Source organism: Labrus mixtus, chromosome 11 (assembly GCF_963584025.1).
Source record: "Labrus mixtus chromosome 11, fLabMix1.1, whole genome shotgun sequence".
In the NCBI taxonomy this organism is placed as follows: domain Eukaryota; kingdom Metazoa; phylum Chordata; class Actinopteri; order Labriformes; family Labridae; genus Labrus; species Labrus mixtus.
In genome coordinates this window covers 16,710,824-16,738,109 of record NC_083622.1, presented here as the reverse complement: position 1 = coordinate 16,738,109, position 27,286 = coordinate 16,710,824, and the positions used below count along the sequence as shown (strand labels likewise).

At 40.8% G+C, this 27,286-nt stretch overlaps 1 protein-coding gene across 1 annotated transcript in view; it reads left to right on the top strand.

The window, feature by feature from the left end:
- ephb6 (eph receptor B6) overlaps positions 1 to 27,286 on the top strand; it is a 43,132-nt gene that overhangs the window by 14,215 nt on the left and 1,631 nt on the right. Inside the window, exons 3-18 of the mRNA XM_061049210.1 lie at positions 4,970 to 5,242; positions 7,457 to 7,626; positions 7,728 to 8,023; positions 19,587 to 19,742; positions 20,074 to 20,345; positions 20,842 to 20,923; positions 21,655 to 21,779; positions 21,873 to 22,035; positions 23,400 to 23,514; positions 23,617 to 23,672; positions 24,141 to 24,257; positions 24,346 to 24,593; positions 24,715 to 24,933; positions 25,036 to 25,185; positions 26,384 to 26,568; positions 26,678 to 26,836. Of these exons, the coding sequence (XP_060905193.1) occupies positions 4,970 to 5,242; positions 7,457 to 7,626; positions 7,728 to 8,023; positions 19,587 to 19,742; positions 20,074 to 20,345; positions 20,842 to 20,923; positions 21,655 to 21,779; positions 21,873 to 22,035; positions 23,400 to 23,514; positions 23,617 to 23,672; positions 24,141 to 24,257; positions 24,346 to 24,593; positions 24,715 to 24,933; positions 25,036 to 25,185; positions 26,384 to 26,568; positions 26,678 to 26,836 (2,786 nt within the window). The remainder of the gene's footprint in view (positions 1 to 4,969; positions 5,243 to 7,456; positions 7,627 to 7,727; positions 8,024 to 19,586; positions 19,743 to 20,073; positions 20,346 to 20,841; positions 20,924 to 21,654; positions 21,780 to 21,872; positions 22,036 to 23,399; positions 23,515 to 23,616; positions 23,673 to 24,140; positions 24,258 to 24,345; positions 24,594 to 24,714; positions 24,934 to 25,035; positions 25,186 to 26,383; positions 26,569 to 26,677; positions 26,837 to 27,286) is intronic.

Sequence of the window (27,286 nt, the reverse complement as noted above, 5' to 3'; positions counted from 1 at the left end):
ATAGTATATATATATATATATATACTGTAATTTAGTACACATTTAATGAATTGGGTAATTCAAATTTATGTGTAGCTTCTTTTAAATTCACAACGTTTTCATCCATTTCATGTCCAATTTGACACCACGTGTCTCCAAAGTCCTTCTTTAGTAAATAAGTAAAGTTAAGTCACCTGCTTCTTCAGACAACATATTTAAATCCTCCTTATTCAGGCTTTCTTCTCTGAAATCATGAAAACAGGACTTTCTAAGGATATGTAATTCACACAAAACAATGACGGTCTTGTAGAACATGACGCTTTTCTCTACATTAAACTACCAACTACTGTTACTTGTAACAGGGGAGCAATAGTAGCTCAGTCTTGAGAAAGGTTGGGAACCAGAGGGTCCCGGTACGGATCAAAGTATGCAAATTGGGACTGGTTGCTGGAGAGCTGCCACTGCACTTCCTGGGTGCTGCCGAGGTTCCCTTGTGCAAGGATCCGAACTCCAAACTGTTAAAGGCACTCGTCTATGTGCAGCCCCCTCACTCCTGAATCTCCTCATTAGTGCATGTCCCCCCCCGATGATTAATAAAGTATTCTTCTTCTTCTTCTTAAAGTACTTTAAAGTGAGCCAAGCTTTAAACTTCAATAATACAATCAATCATCACATACAGTCAGTACAGCTGCAATCTCTGAACCAATCTGCTATCAGCTGAAAGTGACGTACCTCTTGGATTGACAGACAACCTCTCAGGGCTTCCAGTGTAGCAAGCGGTTGGAGATAAAGGATTTCAGGTGAAGACTTCCTTCTTTCTGGGTGCACTGGTTTAGCTCAGTCTGTAGAGCAGGCGCCCCTTATACAGAGGATAGTCGAGGATGCATTGGTAGCAGGTTCCACTCCATGCCTCGGCACTTTGATGCATGTTTACCCCACTGCCTCCTCCCAACATTTTCTGTATTTCTTCAGCTGTCCTATCAATAAAGGCAAAAGGCGCAATTTTATTTTTTTTGTATTTTCTTTAAAAAGACTTAACAGTGATTTAATACATTTCTTTTTGTTACCAAATGATGGCAGGTGAGATCCAGGATTGTATTTTTTTTCTCCTGTGTCTTCAGAAAAAGTGGACAATATTTTCAGACTGCAAACAGTAACCAGAATGTTTCTGACACCAAAGATCTTTTCACTGGCCAACAGACTTCAGATTCTGCATTCACAAGAGAAATCTTCATACAGATTAACGCTCCATAAATATTGACCCATTTGGCACATTTTACTTCTGGTACTCCAAATATTTTGCTGGCAATATCGACATAATTTTCACAAAGGTTTGCAGTGAGGCACTTTTGCACAGTCTTTTCCTACTGTGGTATTTCTTTCCTTCTTTCTTTGGTAAAGAATCTGAATACTCCACCACTAACTTTGGTTTTAAAAGGAATCCAACTATTATAACAAGTTATTATCAGAGTTTCATTGCTGTACGTTGGCTGCTGAACAAGTAGGGGGGAAACAAACAGTTGTCTTCAACCAACATCTGGCAAACAAATGCGCACACTCATGAAGCCTTTTATCTCACTTTACACTTAGCTTTCTCTTTCTGCGTCATTATCACCACAGCTGGCCTCCAGTGTCGGCCCATAATCAAACATGATGTATGATTAATCAAGGCCTCGTGTGTGTGCAAGGAAATTTGTGAACCATGATGGCCGCTGCTAACGAGAGGCCATCCATGTGTGTCAGTGTGTGTGTCAGAGTGTGTGTGTTTGTGTGTGTGTGTGTGTGTGTGTGTGTGTGTGTGTGTGTGCCAAAGCAAGTCAAGCATTTGCATGATTTCTTTTCCTTTTCATATTATGGTCCCTGGATGAGAAGTGCTTCTGAGATGGAGATATGGTTATTTGACCCAAGGCAACAAGCTGAGAGAAGTAGAAAGACAGACCACGAGAGGGGGAGAAAAGAAAATGTGTGTGTGTGTGTGTGTGTGTGTGTGTGCGCAGGCGTGTGTGTGTGTGTGCGCGTGCGTCTTCTTTTTTTTAACTCCTTCCTCACTTTTCTCTTCACATTCCATCTTTTTCTCTTGCTGGAGGCTCTCTGGATATTCCTTTTCTGCGCTCTCTTCCTGCTTCTTCATGCTCTCTCATCGTCTATCCCGTCTCTTTAATGTACTGACAAGAAGCTCCTCTGCTCCTTTGTCTCTGCCTCTCTCTCTCTCCCTCTTTTAATCTTTCTTTCCTTTGCCCTTCACAGACCCAGTGCCACTGGGTCTCTGCTTCATATTCTGTCTTTTATCCCCCAACTCTATCTCCCCTTTGCTCCCTTGGATTTCCCCTCGGTGTCAAACCAGCAGAATTCTACTGGAGTCTGCTGCTTTTTCCCCTCCTTCCCTTGATTCCATTTGCTATTCTTCCATTGTGTTTGCCTTGTGTCTGTGTGTGTGTGTGTGTGTGTGTGTGTGTGTGTGTGTGTGTGTGTGTGTGTGTGTGTGTGTGTGTGTGTGTGTGTGTGTGTGCATGCATATGTCTTGGGGTGTCTGTGCGTGCCTTTCTCAGCTTCTCCAGATATGTGTGTGTGTGTGCGTATGTGTGTGTGTGTGTGTGTGTGTGTGTGCGTGTGTGTGTGTGTGTGTGTGTGTGTGTGTGTGTGTGTGTGTGTGTGTGTGTGTGTGTGTGTGTGTGTGTGTGTGTGTGTCGAAGGCCCTGCCCCTCCCTGCCCTCTGTCACTGGAGAGATTGCTCTCTGGCTCTCTGGCATTTCAGTTCAAATTAAATCATGAAGATGAGTCGTCCCTGTTTTTGTCCTCTTCCTTCCTTCCTACCAATGCTTCATCCCTCCTTCCTTCCCCCCAATCTGCCCTCTTTCTTCATTAGAGAGGGAGAGAAAATAGAGAAATGAGCGTTAAAGGAGGGGCATGACGGGAGTAGTTTGAAGTTTGGGGTCGGAAAAAAACAAAAAGAAAACGGAAGCAAACTGCACGCAAAGCCACAAAACAGTGTCCAGCGGCGACAAAGTCCTCATCATCCGGCTTTTTCTGCAGCCACCTCACTCTGTCACACACAAAAACACACACAAATACACTCTTTGCTGACTATTTACCCGATTTTTTCGTGCCATCTGCATCCCTCCGTCCCACCATGTGCTCCCTGTTGTCCCCTCCATCTCCCTCACTTGTTCTCACGTATGACAGAGAGGGAATCACAGCCTGGGGGAGCGAAAAACTGTCCTTTCACTCCATTAGACTGACAGCAGCTCAGACTCGTTGTATCTGCACACTGATCTTATTATTATTCCAATTGGACCAGATATGAATGCACTCTCTCATGTGTGATGCTACTAAGATTTCTTTTTTTTTGGTCTTGATTCTGGCTGTCAGAAACACACAGAGAAAGAGACATGAGCATGCCGAGAACATACACAAACACAGACACATGCTGTAAGGACCCTGATAGGGTGTCGGGACCTTTGTCCTCTTGCCATTGTTGCATTAGAATAATTATGATGAGGCTGAATACGTAATTCCTCTGTGTTACAACAGAAAAGGCCCTGCTTGTCACTCAGGGCTACACAGGCTTAAATCAGAGCCTTTTCATCCTCAGAGGCTCCGTACTGTATAATCGGTGAAACTAAACCCTGCCACACATTTACATTTTGACTCAAGTGACAGTCTTATTCACAGTCGTGTCTTTGTGCTGCTCCCATTTTCTCCCTCCATGAAGGTACAACTCGTCTCCAAATCCTTATGCGCATCTACAATGAAGATTTCCTTAATTATGGATCAATCTGCTTGTTTCATTACATAACAGTTTCTTCAAGTGAGACAAAAGAGTGTTCACCACCGTCACATGTGAACAATGAGTCATTGCAAATGCAAATGAAAAAAATGGACCAAATATGTCTCATAAAACATAATAGTTGCTGTATGATTTTTCTATTGGGGGTTGAAACACAGGAATACAGGAATTAACAATCATTTCCACAATCATGAATAAGATAAAGAAATCAATACAACATGCACCCAACGTACATCAGACATACCACATAGCAATCAAACAAAAAAAACATTAAGATAATAAAAATATATCGAAACACATACAGCCACACTAGAGATCACACACACACACACACACACACACACACACACACACACACACACACACACACACACACACACACACACACACACAAATACACACACAAACTCTCAGAGAGAGAGAGATTGATGGGATTATTTTTTCCCAGAGGCTTGTTTATGACAAAATCCCTGTAAACCAAGTGGAATTTAAATCTCAAAATGCTAACAAGCTAAACTGAGACACTGAACATGGTAAGCATTGATGCTGGTAAACAGCAGCATGTTATCGATGTTTGCTGACTGCTGACATAAGTATGCAATTTGCTCAATGCACACACCTCACAGGGTTGCTAACATGCATATAGACTTTTGCACCAGAATCAAGATTCGATTGATCTCCATTGGGACACACATTTAAAAAGATTTGATTTATCTAAAAACCAGTAGAAGTAAAAAAAAACCTTTTGTTCCTCTGCAGTATCTGGATCATTGCAGGTTTGTCTTGAAATGTGTTGTGATCTGAATAGAAGGTTCAAGTGGTTTAATTAACAACTGGTGTAATCATGGACTACCTAATTAAACAGTTGTGAATAACAAGGACGCAGAGAGGACCTACATTACTGGGGTCACTGAAGAACTGCTTTCAGTCGTGAGTGCAATCATAGTGTGTGTGTGTGTGTGTGTGTGTGTGTGTGTGTGTGTTATATTACAAAAAAGTACTCTGTTTTTCTATTTCCCTATCGAGCTGAGGATAAAGATGAAATGGATGCAGTGTTATGTTGACTGTTTGATCCCACACTAATGATGACCTCGTTTACCTTTTTTACAGTTTAATCAGTTTGTTCTCGGAGCTCTTTGCTTAAGAGTAAACGTCTTCAACTATTACACGCAGTAAAAAATATCATGTGTCTGTGTTTATCAGTGGGATGAGGTCAGTGTCTTGGACGACAGAGGGAAGCTCATACGAACCTTCGAGGTCTGCAATGTCAACCAAAATCCCCGTCAGCAGGACAACTGGCTGGCCACGCCCTTCCTGTACCGCCACTCTGCTCCACGGGTGTTTGTCACATTGCGTTTCTCGGTGCGTGACTGTGCCAGCCTGCGATCACCGTCTCCCTCCTGCCGAGAGACACTCACACTGTACTACAAACAGGCCGACTCTCAGAGAGAGCTGGAGAGGACCTGGGTAGCTGAGGTGAGCGCCAACATCACAGGATGTGCCGACATGGACTATTTGTGTAAAGCATGTAGCATCATCATCATCGTACAGGTTTGAGTTTCACCAGCGAAACGTTGTGATAAGACAATCCAAATGAATGAGGCTGTGCTCAAGACATTACTAGTTTAAGTACTCATACAACTACTCATTGCAACTTACCTGCCATATAGTTTAAACATATATAGTTTGAGTTTAACACACTCTCAACCTTGATAATAAATAAACATATACATTTAAAATATAAGTGTTGGTTAAGTGTCCAGTGAAGGATTCCTGCAACCATTAAACCTGCTCTAGTTTCAGTAAAAAGTGTTAAAACATGGAAATAAAAATGTCTAGCGCTACTCAAACTATTTCTTCCATGAATTAAGGTTTTAGAAAATATTTTCCTTGAGTAATTGACTGTGATGTCACTTACACTTGCTCTGAAACTAGCCTCCTGGCAAAAATACAGTAAGCATGCTAATAAATCACCACAGTAGATGAGAGAGTTGGTCAGAGCTAATATTTACTTCTAACAAGCGCATTGCTAACTGAACTAGCTAACAGACAATGTTAATTAGAACTAGCTTATATTTCCCTCCTTTAGATTAAAGAGCAGGTTTAAGTAGATATTTACACCCAGTAGCTGACGGAGATGTTGCTAACAGCTGCATTGCTAACTTATCAAGCTAACAGATGAATGTAATTTTAACTATCTTGTATTTCCCACCTTCTGTGACACACAGACTAGATAAAGACTGTATAAGTACAATACATTTACTGGATACTATTTTAAAACTGTTAAAATCCTTTATCAGCTTTATCTGCTTTAAAGGGGCTATATGTGAGTTTTTAAATGTATAAATAGTTTTCTATCGCCCATTAATAAGCGAATGGTTAACTGATGTGAAAAAGTAGATGTTCACTGTCTATCTGTGTTGCCTGTTTAAAATTTTTCCCAGGGTCGTATTTTCTTCAAAAGCTCCAGGAAGTGACATTTTATGCACGTTCTCAACGTCCTCCTCACGTCCACTTACCTCCTCTGTAAACATTATGTCAGTAAATATCCAGTGTTTCGTGGCCGACGATGATGCTCGTTTGTGTACGTACGAGCACGTACGACGAGTACGCGAGGGAGAGCGAGCAACAGGTTACTGATGCAATTCGCCTAATGGCCATGCGGTGTCGCTACAAACGCAGTATTTTTGAAAGTTACATATAGCCCCTTTAAATAACAGGTGGCGCTAACGCCGTCACTAAGCTGCTCAAGTTAGCATCATCAGTTTTCTTTTAACCAGATGAGTACTTCTAACTCTGAATTACAATTTCTAACATGCAACTACATTTATATATAAACATAAAGTATACTTTATTTTAGTCAGATTCGCTATAACTTAAACACATGATGAATTAAAACTGTAAATGTTTAGCAGCTAAGACGCTTTAATTAAGGTGCATGTGATTACAACTGAATTTAATTTTTATTTAAGGATTCATGTTTATTTCATTATTCTGCTTTTTCACCAAGCAGCCTTGAGATAATCATGAAGCATTAAAACAAAGAAAAATGATTCTTCTTGAGATGAGATTAGATGAATTAATCTAACTTTGATTAATTACATAATCATCGGGGTTGCTGATAAGAACATAAATGAGGGCAAAGACGTGCTTCTGAAATCAGTTGCATTTTAATCTTATGGAGGACATTTTTGAAAACCTCATATGTTATCAGTGAAGCAGTTAACATGCTTTAAGTCACTGACACTGACTGCCCACAGATGTGTTACTTATTAATGTGTTTAGTTTTAACTTTCCTTTTTCTGGGACACTTTGAGCTACTGAGGCCTGAGCCACATGTGCAGTCGCAGCCACGGAGAGAGAGAAGTAAGGGGAGGATGGGTTGCGGTATTTGTATAGATGAACACACTTCTTCCTTAGGGATGTGAGATGCTGTTTAAAAATGCAAATGAAACCCTGATGAGGAATCAGAGGAGAATCACAGGAGAGCAGGAAGCACCGCAGCGCTGAGAGTCTTTGCAGGGACTTGAGCACGATCCCCTGCTGGGCCTTGCATACATCACAGTCAACTTTTACTCCTCTCATGAATCTATTTCACATTATATATATTCCTTGGAATAACACAGCTTGTTTTTCATCTTTTTCTTTTTCCATGATCCCTCCCTCCAATGTCTTCTGTACTACCTGCAGCCATCCACCGGAGAGAAGGACACCAGGGAGGGCTGGGTGAAGGTTGACACCATCGCAGCTGATAAAAGTTTCTCCAAAGTAGAGCCCAGTTCACCTCACCAGTATCAACCAAACAGATACAAACGAATCAACATCAAGACACGCAGCTTTGCCCCGCTCACACGCAACGGGTATTTATCACTGTTCTATGTTTTATAGTTCATGTATCAAGGCCATAATCTTACTCAATTTACATACATACATCTATATTTACATTTAACTTTCATCTCAGATTTGTCTTGGCAATCGTCGACAGTGGAGCTTGTGTTTCCCTTATGGGTGTCTCGATCTTTTACCGTCGCTGTCCGGCCACCAGCCTCTACTTGGCATCTTACCCGCCGACCCCCTCAGGAGCCGAGCCGACCGCCTTAGTCCCCGTGAGCGGGACATGTGTCCCCAACAGTAAAGCGCAGGGAGGCCCACCCCCTCGTATGCACTGCAACGCTGAAGGCGAATGGATGGTTCCAGTGGGAGGATGTGTCTGTGACGAAGGCTACGAGCAGAACCTCAATGGATCTGCCTGCTTGGGTAAGTCTGAGGACATGTGATCTCCTGACTCATGTAGAGGTGGATAATCTCTGCATCATGTCCATTCAATTTTCCACATGTAGTAGCAAAGTCCTCCAGCAATTTAGTAATGGACTTGTATAAATTGAGGTGACGTGTGAGAGACGTATTAAAAAAAGAGTGACAGGCTCCAAAAACACTGGCTCGTACTCTTCTAATAATGAAACTAGATAATGTCTTTTTCATTGGCTCTGTTCTTTACATGTGCTGCCTCTATAACACTCTGCTATTAAATGTTTATCGTCTGAAGCTCCGCTTGGTGGAGTAACACCAATGTTTTTATTCTATTTTACAAAACTCCAATCAAACTAACAAGACATCACACAGCTGTGTTCACAGCTGCCACAAATGTGGGCCAGGGGCTGCCACAAGTAAACTTCAGTTCAAACTAATTTTAACACATTGGAAATTTGTCCATTTAAACTTGATTGTACTTCACTTTTATCCACTGGTGTCATGGTTATCTTTTTCAGTTTGCTTTGGTAGTGTTATATATTGTCTTTAAACCCCTTGTGATACTGACACTGTTACCTGCATTATTACTGATGCCACTTTAAGCTAAAATTTAAAATAAAAGAAATAGTTACTCTACTCTACTTTCTAATCACTTCAAAACTACGAAGTCAGAAAGATCAAAAATATGGAGGTCTTTTACAGTAGCGTGAAAAATGCCGCAGAGAGAGATTTTGTTTTATAATTGATTCCATAAGAATGACGATAATTTGTCAACTCTCAGGCCAATCGCTTCTTCCTACAAGTTCACTTCTTTTTCTATTTCCTGAGATACGAAGCGTCTGGATCAATACAGAGACGAGCTGCTGTCGCTCTGATACACAGCTGTGTTTGATGAAGAGTGCTGTAGGAAATGAGGGCAAACAGGTCAGGAAGGGATGAAGTAGTAAGAAAGAGACTCTATTGTATCAAAGGATTTGCGGATTTGTAGTGAGGCAACATTTGCACTTATTATCTGTCATGAAGAGAGTTGTATAGACATACATGCAGTAGAGCTGCTTAAGATCGTGAGCCGGGTCAACATTTGCATAAAAGAGAGCAAAAGCGTTTCCCCCTCTCAAAGTATGTGAATATTGGGAAGCGACAGAAAAAAAAAGGAAGAAAAAAAAATTTGATAGATGCCCAGACAGACAGGCAGAGAAATAAGCGAGGGAGAAAAGGAGGAGTAGGAGGAGGAAAGAGAGAGAGAGAGAGAGTCATAGTGGGAGGGATGTGACACATTTAGGTCATGGCGATGTAATGGCCACTCGTCTGTGAACAAGTGACAGGAACCGCAGGGGGAGAGAGGCGGTATGGAGGGAAAAACAGGGAGAGGTGGAGGGAGAAAGAGAGAGATAGGAGGATGCCAGTTAATGACTTAAAGAACTGAGCGGGCAAAAACAAATCTGAGTGTTTGAAGGGAAAAGAGTGGACGGAAGTGTGTTTCTCCTTGTGTGGATGTGCGAGTATCTTGTTTTGAAGCTCGTGTGTGTATTACACTTGTGTTTTAGGATGAAAAAAGCCGGATTACAGCAACCAAAAAAAATTTCAGTCCCCATAATTGCTCAACTCCCTCACACGGGGGCCCTCAAAGTCTAACTAACTCCAACTCAATTAATCCTACAGACCTGCCAAGTCAGCTGTGAAATGTGTTCATGCTCTTTTGCTTTACATCTTGTGTTTGTCTGCGTTTGATTGATATTTACTGACAAATCAGGCCTTCAAACTGCTCACTGGCTCCCACTGACTGTCTATGAAGGCAGAGCTGCCCACGCTGTTCAGTCTTTTTGTTCCGGCGCTCATATGATTGTGTTTTGTTGATCACTTCACCGACTAATGATGTGCACTGGCATCATCGCATTGTTGTCCTCCCTTGCTCCCTGGGAATGTGGAGAAAAGAGGCAGATGGTTAACTGGCGGTGCTGCAGTTGTCGAGGATTATTAACAGAAGCTGATCCTCATTCTAACCAGAAAGTAGAGCGCAAACTTTTCTCAACCTGAACATTTTGTTCTTGTTTGAATTAAATACCAAGGGCGTTTAAGAATAGCACAAAGAAAGAAAATGATAGGCTGCACAGCGCTCAACTTATGCATTACTATGAAGCCATAATTAAAACAGCATTCTGCAATTTGCTCATTGTTTTCTGCACTTTAATACTTCTAATATCAAGATGTTAACTGACATTTATTTCCACTTACCGAAGGTCATCTCAGCCCACATTCTTTTCATTTAGCATAATACTAAGCAAACTATCCAGCAACCTTTAAGTATTCATTGAAAGAACCCCATTTCCTTCAGTTCTTATCAACCTTTTTGCTCCTTAAGTAATTCACTGCAGTGTAAATCCATGCAGTAAAACCCATGTGAGAATACTACAGCCAGCACTGCTTCCCAGCCTCAAGCAAGACATCATTTTTAGAGACAAATAAGGGACTCCCTCCTCCTCCTCCTCCTCCTCCTCCTCCTCCTCCTCCTAGTCTCATGTGAAAATGAATTTCAGTGCTAAATTATTGCCTTTAACTACACTCAGCTTTAACAGCTTTCTATTTTAAGATCGAAGAGGTCCAGAAGACATCCATAATGTATTTCTTGTGTTGTGGATTATTCTGGCAAGGACTTAAGAATGTCATTAAGAAAGAAAAAAATGTGCAGAAGTGAACTATAATTTTTGTCTCAGTGAAGTATTTTTATGCTGCATTTATTTACCTTTAAGTGTCACGGCCAGCTCAAAACCTGCGACAAATAAATAAATAAATGGAGGAGACAAGGAGTTACTCTCAACAATACATTTAAGTTTATTTACATGACAGCAATTGTAACCAAATAGTAATGAGCAGTGGGGAAGAGCCTCTCTCCCCAATCTCTTTCTCCAAGTCGCCCACTAAGGAGGAAGTGGGGTCAGCTCTTATGGATGGAGAACACAGCGCCCATTTGTTCTCAATCCAGGATGACCCAGCCACACCCACTGCCACCTGAAACAGAAAACAGCAGAGACAGCAAAACAAGGGGACCAGCAGGGTCGTCACATAAGTATGACACATTTGTCCCAAAGAAAGGGCATTTATCAGTTCCTTCATACTTTCAGTGTGGCTCGCTCTAGATGGTTGAAATGCAGCTTTTTAAAGTCAGTTGGTCTGTCAGTTCATCAGTTTCTAAATTAAATACTGGAATTTGATGACATTTTATACAGACATTTATTGTTTCCAGAGCATGAAAAAATACTGATTTAATTTCCTGTTCATTTTCCTGGTACCACCGTGATACCACTTTGACGTCGAATGTTGAGGTTTTGAGTTGAATTTCTCGACAACATTTGGATCGATTGGGATGAAATTTGGTACAAGTATTCATATCTTCTCCAGGACGGATAATAACAACTTTGATGATGAATTCATTTTTGATCTAGCACCAGCATGTCATCTCAGAACTTAAGGATTGTGTCTCTTGCTCAGTTTGAGGAGTTTAACTATTTACCACTAATATCATTGATGGGTTATGTGCTCTCTTGCTTTAGCGAGCTCTGTCTATTAGCAAGCAGTTATTACATTCCTAACACACAGAATCTGTTTGGCCGGGACTCGATTGTGTCTGATCAAGTTCGACTGAAAGTCTCCTAGGAACAGAAGGCACAGCTGTGAAAATGTCTTCATGTATTAACCAGACTGTGCCAACCAAAACCATTGAACAAAGCACTAAAAAAGCAATGCAATCTATTGTGTGAAATACCCCAAACTGTAGAAACATTAGTGTAAAATGTATTAATATTAGACCTCAACACGCATAATAAGATGCTCATTGAGTAAGGAGGATTTCAGGGCTTTTAAAATATATTATATCAGCTTTAAAGTATGATTTGAAGAACTGTTTTTCGTACTACATCATGATGTCTTATTATTGTAATAACTCTAACTCAACAAAAACAACACGGCACCATTTGGACTGATGATAAATTAAAAAGCAAAGTGAGACATCAAATACTTAGAAGAACACAGGCAGCATTTTGGCAGACAGAAATTAAAAGCCCAAACTTCAATTATTTACAAAGCTGTTCATTACAAACAAAATACACTCAGTGTCGACATGATCACTGACATTCAAAGCTCAGCGTGGGACTCGTCTTCAGTCGCTTGAAAAAATGATAAGGACAGGGACGGACGACAAACAGCAGCTGTCTGCTGTTATTTTATTTTTCTAGACAAACAGCAGAAGGACGCGTTTTTTTGCTCTGACATTTACCTCCCACATGAAAGGCAGAGAGGCAGAGGGCACAGGCAGAAACATGACTGAGCATGAGACACAATTGCACCTGTTCAGCCAAACATGAAACGCTCTTTTAGTTTTTGGGCTCTCCGGGCAAGCTGGTCAGAGCTGGCTCAAGAATACGTTTGATTTTTTCCTAAACACTAAGCCGCAGCCACTGTCGAGGATTTGGGACAAGAGATTAGTGCTGAATGCTCAATGGGCTCTAATTTAATTTTAACTCATGTTAGATTTTTTTTCTGTGGCGTGCGACTGTCAGGAAACATTTAACTTGTCAGATTGTCCTGATTTATCCCCCCGGGCACTCACTCTACACACAAACACAACCACAACCACAGAGGATCCGGAGGCTTGTTATGGAGGGAAAACAAGAACATTTGGCCAGCGGAGTAAAACTGAAAGTGTGATATTATTCTGAGTGTGATGGGTGACTGTTCACTGGTCCCAAAATGAAAAAATTATCACCAAACAGCCTGAATATCTTCCTTAAATCAGACAGCAGGATTGGGTTTGTTCATTTGTCCTTTCAGATAAAATCACATCTGTCAGGTTTTTTTTCCCCCTTTATAATTGTTTCCCACGTTGATATGTCAACTGGAAACAAATTGGCAGTGTTGACATTCAGTTGCTTTTCCAGTCTGTTAATAAAGGTCAAACTTTGAGCAAAACACAGTTGAGCTCGATGATCAATGAGGTGCAGTATTGACTTGTTGGCTTCGTTGACAGTGTTGTTGTCAGGGAGGAGCAAGGCAATGAGGATAAATGAACCGGTTGACACCCAACTACACACATGACCTGCCTGCATCATCAAATCTACTGAGGGGGCCCCTGTGGCCAAGTGGTTAGCTTGCGTGCCCAATGTACGGAGGCTTTAGTTCTCAAAGCAGGCGGCCCGGCTTGGAATCCATCTTTCCCCACTCTCTCTCTCTCTCTCCCTGATTTCCGACTCTACCCACTGTCCTGTCTCTCCAAGCGACAGGCACGAGAAGCCCAAACGTAAATCTTAAAATCATATCTAATGAACCGGTTTGATTGTCAGAGCATTTTATCTGTCTGAATGTATTTTTTAACTTTTAAAATCAAGCTTGATTTGGAAAAAAGAAGGAATTCCAGGGCAGTAGTTCTGACTTTATAAATATTGAAGTCAGGAGTCCCCAATTGCTTTGGTCGTGACAAGCCAACTTAAAAAAAACAACTCTTGAATCTCTTGTTTTTACCATATAAAAACTTTTCTGCTCATTTTATTTTCCTTAATGATCATCTAAATTCTGCTTCATTGGGTGCTGTAGACCACCAGGAATGTAATAATGCCTAAAAGCATTGATATTATAGGGAAGCCAATTACAGCCGTGCCTCTCATATTTTTTTTATAAGTCCATTGTCTTTTTTATGTTCAGAGAACAAAGGTTGTGTCAGCATAACGGGTTTATTATCTACTCTCGAGACATCAAGAGACGGATTTCCACAGGATAGTTATGGAAAATTTAGTGCCTGGTTCAGCCTTCAAGATCAATGTCATGAGAATAAATACTGATCACTGTCATGTGTTCATCAATAAGCAGTTGTCAACACACCCTATGCATCCTGGCATGAAACTCATTGTGGAGCTTTCAAAGCTCTTTTATCAATGATGGGTATAGTGAACTCCTGAGTTTGATATAACCATGTCCTTTTATTCTGTACATATTAAAACCTTAAGTTATCAACTTTTATAGAGGTAGAGCTACGCTCAGCTCTTTAATTTGACAGATTTACTGTCATAACAGTTAGCAGCTGCGTGTCATAGAAAAGGATAAGTCAATGAGAAATGTAATCCCAAAAGAGTTGAATAAGGCTTGGTTTCAGTTAGGGAAACATCAATGTAAAGAAAATATATATATTTAGTGGTCCACGTTTTTCATCTCAAATGGATGTTTGCCAAACTACAACAAGTTTGGTGGTACAAAAAACTGCCTCTTCAAACTTGCAGTATTCAGTGAGTAGGCTACAGAATGTTTCTAAGATTTTTGTAAACATGAAGGATTAGTGGGATTTGTCTAACGCGTGCTCTGGAGTCTCAATATTGTGCACGAGAGAAACATTTTTTTTTTTTTAGATCTAATTTATTCCTCCACAGTATGGGCTGTGAACTGCTTGACCATGCGTACGATTTAATCAGCGGATAATGTACATTTTAATTTGTGTTTCTGCTGTCTATACAGATGTATAAAATTAGAGCACATACGATTGTATGTTTGTTTCAATGATGCAGTGAAGGGCAGAAAGTAGAAAAAAACGTAGAAATGCAGAAAACATTTACAGTTTGAACCATGTGCCCTGTGTCTATCTGTGACTGTGTGTGTGTTTGTGTGTGTGTGTGTGTGTGTGTGTGTGTGTGTGTGTGTGTGTGCGCGCGTGTGTTCGTGTGTGTGTGTGTGTGTGTGTGTGTGTGTGTGTCTGAGAAACAGAAAAGAGAGAGAGAGAGAGAGAGAGAGAGAGATTACGCTGGAAGCCAAAAGAGGGAATGAGTGCATGAAACAAGTAGAGGAAGAGAGAAATTGGGTCAGCCATCTACATACCAACATATTATGTTAACCTCAAATTACTCATCGCTGTCTTGTTGTTTTATCTCCATTGTATGTCTTTAGAAATATATATTATATAAATATATAAATTTATATTCAGTTATATATGTTTTTCTCTTTACATGCTTTAATTTTCTTTTTTGTGCAGCCTTTGCAAACCTAATCCTTCCCCCTTGTCTGTATCTATTTACCAATTTGAAATTGGATACACATTAATTCAAAGGAAAATGAATGGCATGCATTTTCATGAACAATCTTTCTTTGTGTTTTCCCTTCTTTTTTTCTTCTTTTTACATTTATGTTGTAAAAAATAGTGATAACATTAATGAGAAAGTACTTTGGCAACATGTCAGTCATTTGATTCCAGCAGCTCTCAAAATGTGTTGGTAGGGCGGCAACTGATGAGTATTTTTACACATTTCTCCTCAGAATATTTGTATTGATATTTAACACGTTCACACATTTTCAAAATGTACAGCAAACCCTGTATAATTACCAAAGATACATCCATATCCCATTCCACCTTCCATCCCATTCTACCAGCTGGGTTTTCATATTAGTTTAGTTTAATATGTCTACACTGGAGTAAAAACAGGTTTCCTCTTAACAAATGAAAGAGCATGAAAAACAGAGTGATAGAGTAGAGTATAAGTAAACAGGTAGAATAAAGGAGAAAGAAAATAAATTATAAATTATTATAAATTTTGATGAAATGTTTTGTCATTGGTACAACGAAAGAAAATAATCATTTATTTTTTCCAGATCTCAGCAGGAAATCGTCAAATGTTTGTCTAACCATCAGTCCATAACCCGAACACATTCAATTAAAGTATAAAAAAAAGAGACAAAAAATAAGAAGTCAACTTTGAGAAGCTTGAACTTTCTGATTTTTTTTTGCATTTCACTTAAACATGTCTGAAAATATGATTCAGTCATCAACCTCCATGTGGATCATTTGGTCAGTGAGCTCACTAAACATGCATCTCTTATATAAGTCATTGTTACAGTAAAAAACATCACATTCATCCCCCTATGTCTGTTTATCATCAGCCCTCACTGTTACTCCTCTGTACTTCATTTCACCTCCTTCCTCTCCTTGTGTGTAAAGTGTGTGATCGATGTAAAGCCACGAGTGTGTCTACATAATGACCATGAAGTGTCTTCTTTATAGCCTGGAGATAGAGTGAAAGATGGGTGGCTGGATGCAGCCGGCTGGACGGATGAGGGGCAGATCAAATGAGAGGGCAGAGGGCTTGCACTCTCATTGGCTGCTGTAATGCATTGGATGAGGACTGGAGGGAGGGGAGGTTTGGAGAAGGGGGGGGGTTGTTGCTAGAGCCTGCTTTTGCTGCAAGGGGCTTTGTAGCAAAGTCATGTTTCGTGTCAAAGCCGTATGAGAACACGTCTGGTAATATGCAGCCGGGACATTAAAGATGGAGGAAGCTGCATATTTCCCTCCCCTCTACTCCATTGTTTTTCACCCATCATCTGGCGCTCATATACATAATCCCACTGTTCATCCTGTGCCTCTTAGACCTCCCACCTCCATGTTCACTTATCCTAGTTTATCCTCCCTCTGCAGTCTCTGGATCCTTTTACTTCTCTCCCCTATTCTTTTTTTTTTGCTCTTCACACCTGTTTGAAAGCCAAGTCGGCTCCCAGAGACAAGTGAGAACACAGAAAACCTTTTATCTGTTTATTTATACACTTCTTATACTTTTTGATCTTCCACTCCCACGCTGCCTCAATCCCATCGAGAACACACATACACACACACACACACACACACACACACACACACATATACAGACCGTATATACAGCATGTCAAATCTGAAGCAGGGTGCATGTACTTGACAGGGTTATATAAATAAAGTGAGGGGTTCACTCCCACTGACCATAACACAGACACACATACACACACACATACATCCTCTCTCCTCCACCAGCTCTTGGTGCATGTTTAAAAGGTGTCATCGTGTGTGCCATTTACACCTTCAAAGGTACCAGAAAGAAGCCTCACTGTAAGAGAAACACTCACTTTACATTTAGCGTACAGACAAAGAGACTCCTTTTTGAATGATGCAACCTTTAGATGACACTACTTTTCTGGCCCTAACGCAAAGCGTGTGAAAATGTCAGCAAACCAACCCGACGGCAGTACACTCAGTGATCTTATAGTCCGGCTCAGGACGATCTCTGGAGGCTCCGGCAGCCAGCAGCATGACGTGAAGTGTGTGTTACCTTGACCTCGCTGCTCAGCTGTTCTGCTGGTGACATTAACAATTGGCACATTTCACAGATTTTCCACCATAAAAAATGTGGGTAAAAGCCTGCAGCTGCAAATAGGGTTTTAAGTGTGTGTGTGTGAGAGAGAGAGAGAGCAATAAAAGAGGGGGACATTACTGAACTTTACTTGATGAAAGGACGATCATGCATTTATTATTAATGTATCCCAGTTGGGTTTCTGCGCCATTTCCTGTGTATTACTAAGTAATTACACGTACTGTTGCTGTCCTGTGACATTTACATTTTGTCTGAAGATAAACTAAAAGAGCTAATGCTCATACTTCTCATAGGGTGAGTTTGAAATTTTTGGAAAAAGCACTAGCTCGCCTTTCTGCAGCAGGATTAGATGAGAGGATTGATATACTACTTTCATTTTATCCATTGAATTTAAGGCTAAACAAGCAGCCGGTTCACTCAGCTTAGCATACAGATTAGAAAAATGAAGGAACAGCCTGGCTTTAACTCACCATCAGACAGTGAATCAGCGCATTTCCCAAAATGTCAAAATTGTGCTGTAAACTCAATTAATATTTAAGACTGTTGAATAATCTAAAAAAACAACACTGTCACATAAAAAAAGAGGTTTTAGCTCATATTTTTATTTTTTGCCCGGGACAGCAACAACATGGCACTCTCACAAAAAGTTACACTTTGAACAAGCTGAAAAATAGAAGCCCCCATGTTTGTTAAAGTATAAGATCTGTGTTGCTTACGTCTTAGTTATATATATGTTAACCTGCCTTATAATTTGATGGCACTCTGTACTTGCTGTCACACTGCCCATCCTATTTGAATGTCAATAAACCACTATAAAACAAACAAAATAGAAAAAATTGACAGACTGCATCAAAGCTATGCAAATAAGCTGCTGGGTGTTACTTCATAGTAGCTATGAAGCTAGCTGTTCCTCCTAGTTTAAGGGTTTTTTGTGTTGCCTTAGCTAAGCTAGGCTAAGCTAAGCTAATAAGCTATTGGGTGTAACTTGATATTTGCTGACAAATCTGACAGTTAAACGTATCTTCTTCTCGATACCCTTTGAGAGAATAGAGAGAGTTTTTTTGACGATTGGATCATGAAAGATTTACCCCAAGATGGCAATAATATAAAACTCACAAAAAGTTAAACTCACTAGTTTTTACTGAGCTATAACCATATCTAATGTGTTAGCCAAGTGTGAAGTTGAAACAGTTTCAGGCCTTACCAAAATAATAGTTAGACCCTACTCTATATCTGTATGCTATATGAAGCCAAAACAGCAACCAGTTAGCTAACACAGGAAATGTTTTAGCCTGTCTTCTAAAGCTTTTTACTTGTTTGATATATCGTTACACAACCCAAAGTATAAACATTACAGATTGTGGCTAAGCTAGCTGTTTCCCCTGTTATATATTTGTTTTGCTGAGCTAAGCTAATCAGCTGTTGGGTGTAACTAAGTGTAACTAAGTGACTGTTTAAGTACAAAACCTGAGAGTTAAATGGATCATCTCCTCAAACTCTTTGTAAGAAAATAAGTGTTTATTTCCCAAGATGTAGATCAAATTTCTTTAGAAAACACTGAAAAGGGTCAGTATGACAATTTGAACTTTGTGTGACTGATTGTTTGGCTGCAGTCTGAACACAAGCCACTTCCTCTGTAAACACAAGGAAATGACTGTCCTGGGATACGCCAACAACAAACAACAAACCGCTATGAAATTGATGCTTTACCCAAAAATAGTATATGGTGTTTTTTTTTGTTCTGGACGGAACAGACAAAAAGACAAATTAGAAGAATTTAAATTGTGTTTACACAAAGAAAACTCCCAGAAGTTCACAGATGGTCTTCTGCTGCTCTGTCACCTGATACTTTGAAAGATTTATTGGGTCCTTTTAGTAAAATACATTTTTTTTAAATCCTTTTTAGTGATGCCCTTTTCATTTATACTATCTTTTTTCTTTTTAACACCCCATTTGTGAACACATTTCCTTATCAGTGACATTAACCAATCACTGGTGACAAACATTTATAAAGGTCCATTCACTTACTATTCGATCACGATGTCATAAACTGCAATTTGTGTAAAGTGCTCTTTTTCTGCGAAAATAATTACTCACAGTTTGAGTTTTGTCCTAATAATCATCTGGTCCTGTTTAATCTTTGTTTTAATTAAAACACCAAAGCTTTAATGTCAGACACAATTGTCAGTGTTCCTTCTAGTTTTGATTTCAGACTGAATTCTTTTTCTCTGAATGGTATGGTGCAGTAATAAGTAAATCCAACTCAGAGAGACAGTTTTATAGAGCGTTGCAACATCAAATTCTAGGTTCTGGACATCACTGACTCAGATTTGATACTATTTATTTATTTTGATATTTATTTGATCACAAACTGAACTGAACCTCATCCCTCCTTGTGTCTCTTCTTCTCTCTCGGCGTGCAGCGTGTCCTGTGAGTTACTTCAAGTCTGTTGCGGGCTCTGTTCCCTGCTCAGTGTGTCCCCCTAACAGCAGAACCAGCCAGGAGGGATCCAGGGTGTGTGAATGTCGCAGCGGCTTTTACCGAGCAGCCAATGATGCCAACTCCTCTGCCTGCACAAGTGAGCTTTGTCTGTTTGTATATTTATGTCATTTACTCAGACTGTGAGAACAAAAACAAGTCAGTCATTTGAGTCAACCCTCCTTAACGCAATGTTATAAAAATTTTACCCCAGCATTAGAAAAAACGGTTAAGTATTTAGTCTCTGCTTGCTTTGTATAAATAGCTTCACTACCAACTTTTGTTCTTCCATTACTTTACTTGGTTCAATGTCTTTGTCAGCAAGTAGCTTCTTTCATATCTTCAACTTTTTAGCAGATGCTTCCATCTAAGTGTCTCCCGCTTACATTATGAATGTCGCCCCTCCCGTTCTCGCTCTGTTTTCTGCACAGCTCCTCCATCTGCGCCCGTCTCTCTGTCCTGGGAGTACGAGAGCGGGGACGGTGGCGTTTCCTTAAGGTGGCGCCCCCCTGTGGACATGGGAGGCCGCAGCGAGGTGTGGTACGGGGTAGTGTGTCGAATCTGTCCCTCAGCCACTTTCACCAACCCGGCGTTGTGCTCCTGGTGCGGGGAGGGCGTCACTTTCAGCCCCTCTAAGACCAACCTCAAACAAACCAAGGTCACCCTCAACAACCTGCTGACAAGGGTGACTTATCTCATACAGGTACTGTGGAGAACTGTCTGTTAAAGGAACAAAACACTCTGTTATCACCTTGTTATTAGACTGTTATAAGACTGTGCTTGGGGTTGATTATGCTGCATTAAATGTCTCAACTTGCTTGTCTTGCAATTATGGGTTATTCCTTTAGACTACATACATTTGCCAAGAAGTTTTTTTTTTTTTTTTTAATTTCTGTCATAATGCAACACTTCTTGTAGCTGCAGAGGAGATAGGTACTCCTTGCTGTATTATCCCATAAGCTCCACGTCAGCAGATACACAGTAACATTTATTATTTAGCGTTTGGTAGCTCAGCTAAATCATATCTTATTTCTTATTCATAATGTGCCGATATTCCCCATTTACCGGCGTTTGTTGACTGGCCAACACAGCTGCGTGCATCCGGCTTTGTTTCTCCAAAACACGGCAGCATGTCATGAAAGAAAAATAGAGGGAAAAAAGCTTCAAATGTCACATCTGTGTGTTCTTGTTATCAACAGGTGCAAGCCATGAATGAGGTGTCAGCTTTGAGCCCTTTTCCGGTTCGATACACGAGCATCAATTTCACTACGAGCCAGTCAGGTGAGCATGGGACAGAGGATGAAAAAGACTAGATGAAAGAGTGGAGATGATCTGAGGATATTGTTTGGGTAGATACTGTATGTATGTGTGTTAGGGTGGGGACGGGGGTGGGGGTGGGTAGGTTCTCTCCCTCCCTCTCGCTCCATCTTTTCTTCTACTGCTCTATGGACAGGAGGTTGCTCGAGGTTACAATATCCTGTCAGATCCCATCATAGTCACTGGGGAGGAAGAAAGGGACAAATGAGAGATGATCAGACAAAAAGACAGAGAGAGAGGGAGATGAAAGTAGACGAGTGAAGAGAACGGAGAAAGAGGAGAGGAGAGGAGAATGGAGCATTGTGCAGACAAAGTACACTATTATATAATTTTCCTAACTGATCAAGATTGATAAGAACTCCACATGAAGTTTAATTATCTAAAACCTTCTTGTGTCTGCTCCCAGTGTTTGTTGACAGAATGGGGAAAAAAAATGCTGAAAAGTTCCCTTTAACTGGACAGGCCAGCCCACACTGTGAATGTAATGAGATCCTGCTCGGTGCTCCATAAAAACTCCACATTCACGCTCTACTTAATATCCTCCACAGGTCCTGTAACAGTGCCCCCTAGTGGTCAGAATCATAACATCATAACTTCAGTGATTTGTTTTAGCAGGATGATTGGCATCTTACATGAATGATGACGGATCGATAATCATCACAACACAGCTAATAGTCCTCTGTTGTCTCCCACAGTTCCCAGTACAGTTCCCATGATGCACCAGCTGAGTCGAGCCCCAGAATCCATCACTCTATCGTGGCCTCAGCCTGACAGACCCAATGGAGACATCCTGGAGTACCAGCTTAGATATTTTGACAAGGTGACCTCATTGGACACATCCAAAAAGTGCTGCATGAAATACTGACACATAACGAAATTCACCACCACCATGCGCTTCCTGTTTGTCTCTCAGGGTTCAGACGTGGACAGCGCAGCGAGTGTTTACAGCGAGACCAACACGGTGACCGTCAGCTCCCTGATCCCCGGTTCCATCTACGCTTTCCAGATCAGGGCTCGAAATGAGCGGGGCTTCGGCCCCTACAGCGACACCATCTACTTCACCACACTGCCGCTGGGTACAACAATAATTTCCTGTGATACCAGTGAACCTGTCAAAGTATATTACAGTCATTAGGACACAACAGAGCCCCACTAACGATGGGAGGCATTGATGATGTACAGAAATAGGATCCTTTATGAGACCAATACAACTCATTTATTTCAGTGTGCCAGTTATTAGTAGTTAACCTTGAAGACTTTATATGTGATTTTTCACACTTAAATATAATATAAATCAAGTATATCCTCTGAAAATAACTCTGTCATGACTGTTTACAATGGGTGTAACACCCGAGTTCCACTGTCTGTGATGTTTTCCAAGTTTTCTGAGTCCTATCTTCACTTTGTTTACATCGCCAGGACGGCCGGCTGGCTGACTCCTCCCCTCGCATATAAAAGTTGTTTAATTGAGGGACTAGAGAAAAGAAGAATAACATACTGTACTCACTGCTTATTTGAATGTCATGTAAGCCTTTTTAGATCACGGTCATTTTGGGTAAATTTACATGCAGTGCGAAGATACGAGCATAATAAAGATCGCTAGCATTAGCATGCTAACACAAAAATGCAGCGCAAAAGTTGTTTTGGTTTCATGCTGGTGCTCAAGGGCGACATCTGCTGGATCAAAAAATATATACGCATATAAAGCCTTTAAATCTTAGCTAGAAGAAACATTGTATTGAAATGCAGAAGAAAGAGTGAACAATGTTATATAACACCAAACTAGAATATAAGAAGGTTAGAAGTGAAATCATTGTGTTGGATTTAACTCAAAAGCAGCTTTTGTTTTTTTTAAGTCTGCCCCAGAAAACCCAAAGCGTTGTTGAAAGAATGCACCACTGCTCCCGAAAATTGTGGCATCATCTTTTTTTCATTAGAAATCTCCCTGAGTCCAATTCAACTCAATTCAGTCTACTTTATTTCAAGATTCTTCTACTTAATGAGTGCATTTATGTGCATGCCAGATGTATCGTTGCTAACTGTAAACATCTAACTAAAATCAGAAACCTGCAACTGCTACCTCATAAATGTCAATAGACTGAAGAATACTGCAGCATGTAAAAAAACCTTTCCAGGTTTCAGATCACTCTTTGTTGGTACAAAACATACTGTCTGATCATTTTACAGATTGTAAGAAAACTGGATGTAATCATTATTTTTTTTAACAAATGATATAAATAGCAAATCTCTTGTGTCCATGTAAACATCACAACTTGAATAAGATCAAAGCAGGATAAGGCTTAAAACTGGGATACTAATGAGTGTGTAAATGCGCTCCCTATAAATAGTCTTACCTGGGACTCTCCAAAGATTACCTTTAAAGAGAAGAGGTGCAAAGCAAAGAAAAATCTCTAACCTTTCCTCTCCGTCTCTCCCACAGAGGAACATTCTCAGCAGATCCAGAATCGGCTTCCCCTGCTGGTCGGTTCGGTGATGGGCGGAGCAGCATTTCTCCTTGTGGTCGCAGCAATTGTGGTTGTGGTGGTATTTCGCAGGTACAGCAGGGTTTTTAAAAAGTCTATTCCCATGATCTGACACATGATTTATCTTTTCTACGTACATGCATATTATTCTCACACTTTGTTTTAACATTGCAGCAAGAGGAGGGAGAGCCCTTACAGCGACCGACTCCAGCGGTACATCAGTAACCGAGGTAAGATTCAGTAAAGTCAAAATCATTCTTCCTTTTTAAAGTAAGCTGCTTCATCGTGTGTGGATGGGATCAGTTACTTCTGATGGTCACTTTACATAACAACCACTGCCATCAGTGTGTGACTGGGTAGGTGTGACCTGCACTGTAAAAGCACTTTGAGTAGTCAGGAGACTAGAAAAGCGCTATACAAATCCATTTTACTTTGTCACAAAATTGGCTTCCAATTGTTTCATTTGATTGGTTTAACAAACATTTTAACCAATGTGTGTTGTCTACAAATTTAAAATATCATAATAGGGAGACAGGACCTTATCTTGAATTGCCACTTCCCAAACAGACTAGTGATAATTCTTTTTAATGTGTCTTTGTATCTTTGGTGATGTACATTTAAGTCTATGTGCTGAAGCAAAGTTCATCCTGACATTGCTGGAATGACAATAAATGTCATTTAAAATCCTGTGTTTCCAGGTGGAGTTAAATATTATGTGGACCCCTCCACCTACGAAGATCCCAGTGAGGCCGTCAAAGAGTTTGCCCGTGAGATCGATCCCACTCATCTTAAGATTGAGGAAGTGATCGGTGCAGGTAAGCCTGGTTTCCTCCATCTCTTAAATCTTACCGTAGTTATGTGATCAATATAAACAATTCCTGCTCCACATTATCTTCACTCCAGCCCAGTTTGGTGAGGTTTCTCGGGGCCGCTACCGTCCACTGGGGCGCAGAGAGGTGCTGGTTGCTGTGAAGACTTTACGATGGGGGGCGTCTGACAGAGAGAGGGGGATGTTTCTGAGTGAAGCAGGAGTCCTGGGACAGTTTGACCATCCAAACGTGCTGAAGTTGGAAGGGGTGATCACTCGAACCCCCCCAGAGAGGATCGTCACTGAGTTCATGGAGAACGGGCCGCTGGATGCTTTCCTCAGGGTGAGACGGTTTTTCCTTTTTCTTCACGATGTCAGAGACTTCACATGTTTTATTACATTTCAAAAATCCCCTCTCCTCTCTGTGATTCTCCTGTTTCTGCCTCCACCCTTCCCTCTTCCAGGAGAACGAGGGTCAGTTCAGTGTACTGCAGCTTGTCGGGATGCTCCGGGGCATTGGTGCAGGGATGCGTTACCTCTCGGAGAGAAACTTTGTCCACAGGGACCTGGCTGCCAGGAACGTGCTAGTAAACTCCAACCTGGTCTGTAAAGTGTCCGACTTCGGCCTGTCCCGTCTCATGAGGGGCCTGGACCATAACATACCCACTTACACTGCCTCACTGGTACGAACTGGAAACCTGAGCTTCTGTGGTTTTTAAAACTCCTGATTTGTGGTTCCAGTTTAGTCTAACTTCACTGGTTCACTGTCTGCCTCTATCCATCAGGGCAGCAAGATTCCTGTGCGGTGGACAGCACCAGAAGCCTTTCAGCATCGCAAGTTCAGCTCGGCTAGTGACGTCTGGAGCTTTGGGATTCTCATGTGGGAAGTGATGTCATATGGGGAGCGTCCATACTGGGACATGAGCAATCAAGAAGTGAGTATATAGGAGAATGTGGCCCGAGCACAGGAAGTGGTAATGAATTAGTGATGCCAATGCACTCACGTTTAACTACTACAATGTAATAAAATGCCATTAAAAGGAGTTAAGGCACCAACCACCAACCACAATGTTCAATGTGCCAGACGTTTTTGTTGTCAATCTTTGTGTTTCTCCTCTTTCCTCTCATCTCTTTATGGCTGGCTGACAAATAGAGGCATGAGGACACAGTAAGATAATAAAAAAATAATAAATTTATATTTAAACTAATAAGAGATTTATTATTTGTCATAAAAATGTTCTCTTATTGGCTGATTTCTGTGAAAGGCTAAAAATATTTAACAAGATTTTACGTATTTCACTGCTCCTCTGTTGCACCTTTTGTACATATATGTTTGAATATTGATTTTGCTTTTTTCTTGATTTTGATCGTTTTCTGTTCAAGTTACTTGACAGCGTTTTACTTTTTTATTCTCTCCCTGTGTTCACTGTTTTTAAACCTTAAAGATAAACTCCGGTCTAACTTGCAATCAAACATTTGTTGGCAACGTTTCGGTACTAGACCTTCATCAGGCAAAAAGTCTGTCAAAATGGGCATGACATCTTAAATAGGAAGTGGCTACAAGCCTGCAACCAAGTGAAGTGGATGAATGAAGGTTTTTTTTCTAATTCGAACACTGTTTTTAAACCAAAATACATCAAGACAATGCCCACCTGACAATGGACTGAATTCTGGTTCTGATTTTTAAAAGGGCACATTTCAACAATTCTCATTATTATTTTACATTCTCATTATTATATTTTGTTTACGTAACAAACGCTATGAGCTCATTGTTTACAAGTAGAAATCTGCAAAGTAGCCACCATGAAAAAGTAGTGTAACGTCAAATATTTCCTTTTAAGTCTTGTATAAAGTAAAACTAATATACCTTAAAGGATAATTCTTTGAAAGGCTTTTAAATAGTGTAAAACTCCTGTAAAACATTCACTTGCTCCCTATCACCTCCTCCTTGTTTATCAGACTCATTTAAATGATAACAAAATGAGAGGCAGCTTATATTTGCATATTTTTTTCTGAGTCACTCTCACAAGCCCTCAGTGGTCTGTGACCTTTAATGTAGGGCAATAAGAGTAGACTTCATCATCATGCCTCACCACTATGTTCATATTGTCTCTTGTTTCTCTCTTACTGCAGGTGATGAAGGCTGTAGCGGACCAGTATCGTCTTCCTGCCCCCCACAACTGCCCTGCTGCCCTCCACTCTCTCATGCTTCAGTGCTGGCAGGCGGAGCGAGGGGACCGGCCAGCCTTCGACTCGGTCCTGTCCTCTTTGGACCGGCTCATCAGGCACCCTGCCTCCCTCAAGGCTGAGCCAACACGGTGAGACAGATCTTCTGGCTGGTACAGAACGTGTCAGATCAGCAGGTGATGAACAATCTGCTGTGTTTGTTGAGTCTCATGATCTCAATTTTGACATTTTCCTCTACAGAAGCTGCTCTCAGCCGCTGCTTAGCCCGACGCCCACAGACTTAACGGCAGTGGCAACAGTCAGCGATTGGCTGAAGGCGCTGAGAATGGAGAGATATCAGGACGAGTTCGATCAGGCCAACCTGGACTCTTTAGACAGAGTCAGCATGCTCACAATGGAGTGAGTATGGATTTTAGTTTAACCATCTATTAATCTCTTACTATAACTGAATATACTGAGATTTTCATCACAGTTTAACACTTATGTCTTCCCTGCTGCTGTGTTTTCAGGAAACAGCTTGATAACTTTATGTTTTCTATGATAGATTTCCTTTTCTATCAAAAGTATAGGAGCGTTAAATCATGTTATCATCTCAAACTGTCCCAAACTGTAGTTTTTTTAAGCAGTTATAAAACTCTTTGCATTCTTAAAAAAGGCAGATAAAGATATTGTCACAATTTGTGAAAAGATTTTTATAATTATTTGGGAGGGCAGTGGATCGAGTAGGACATTGGGGAGAGAGAGAGAGGGTGGGAAATGACATGCGGGAAAGGAGCCACAGGTCAGACACAAACCCCGGACCGCCCACTTGGAGGACTACAGCCTCCGTACATGGGGCGCGACCTAACG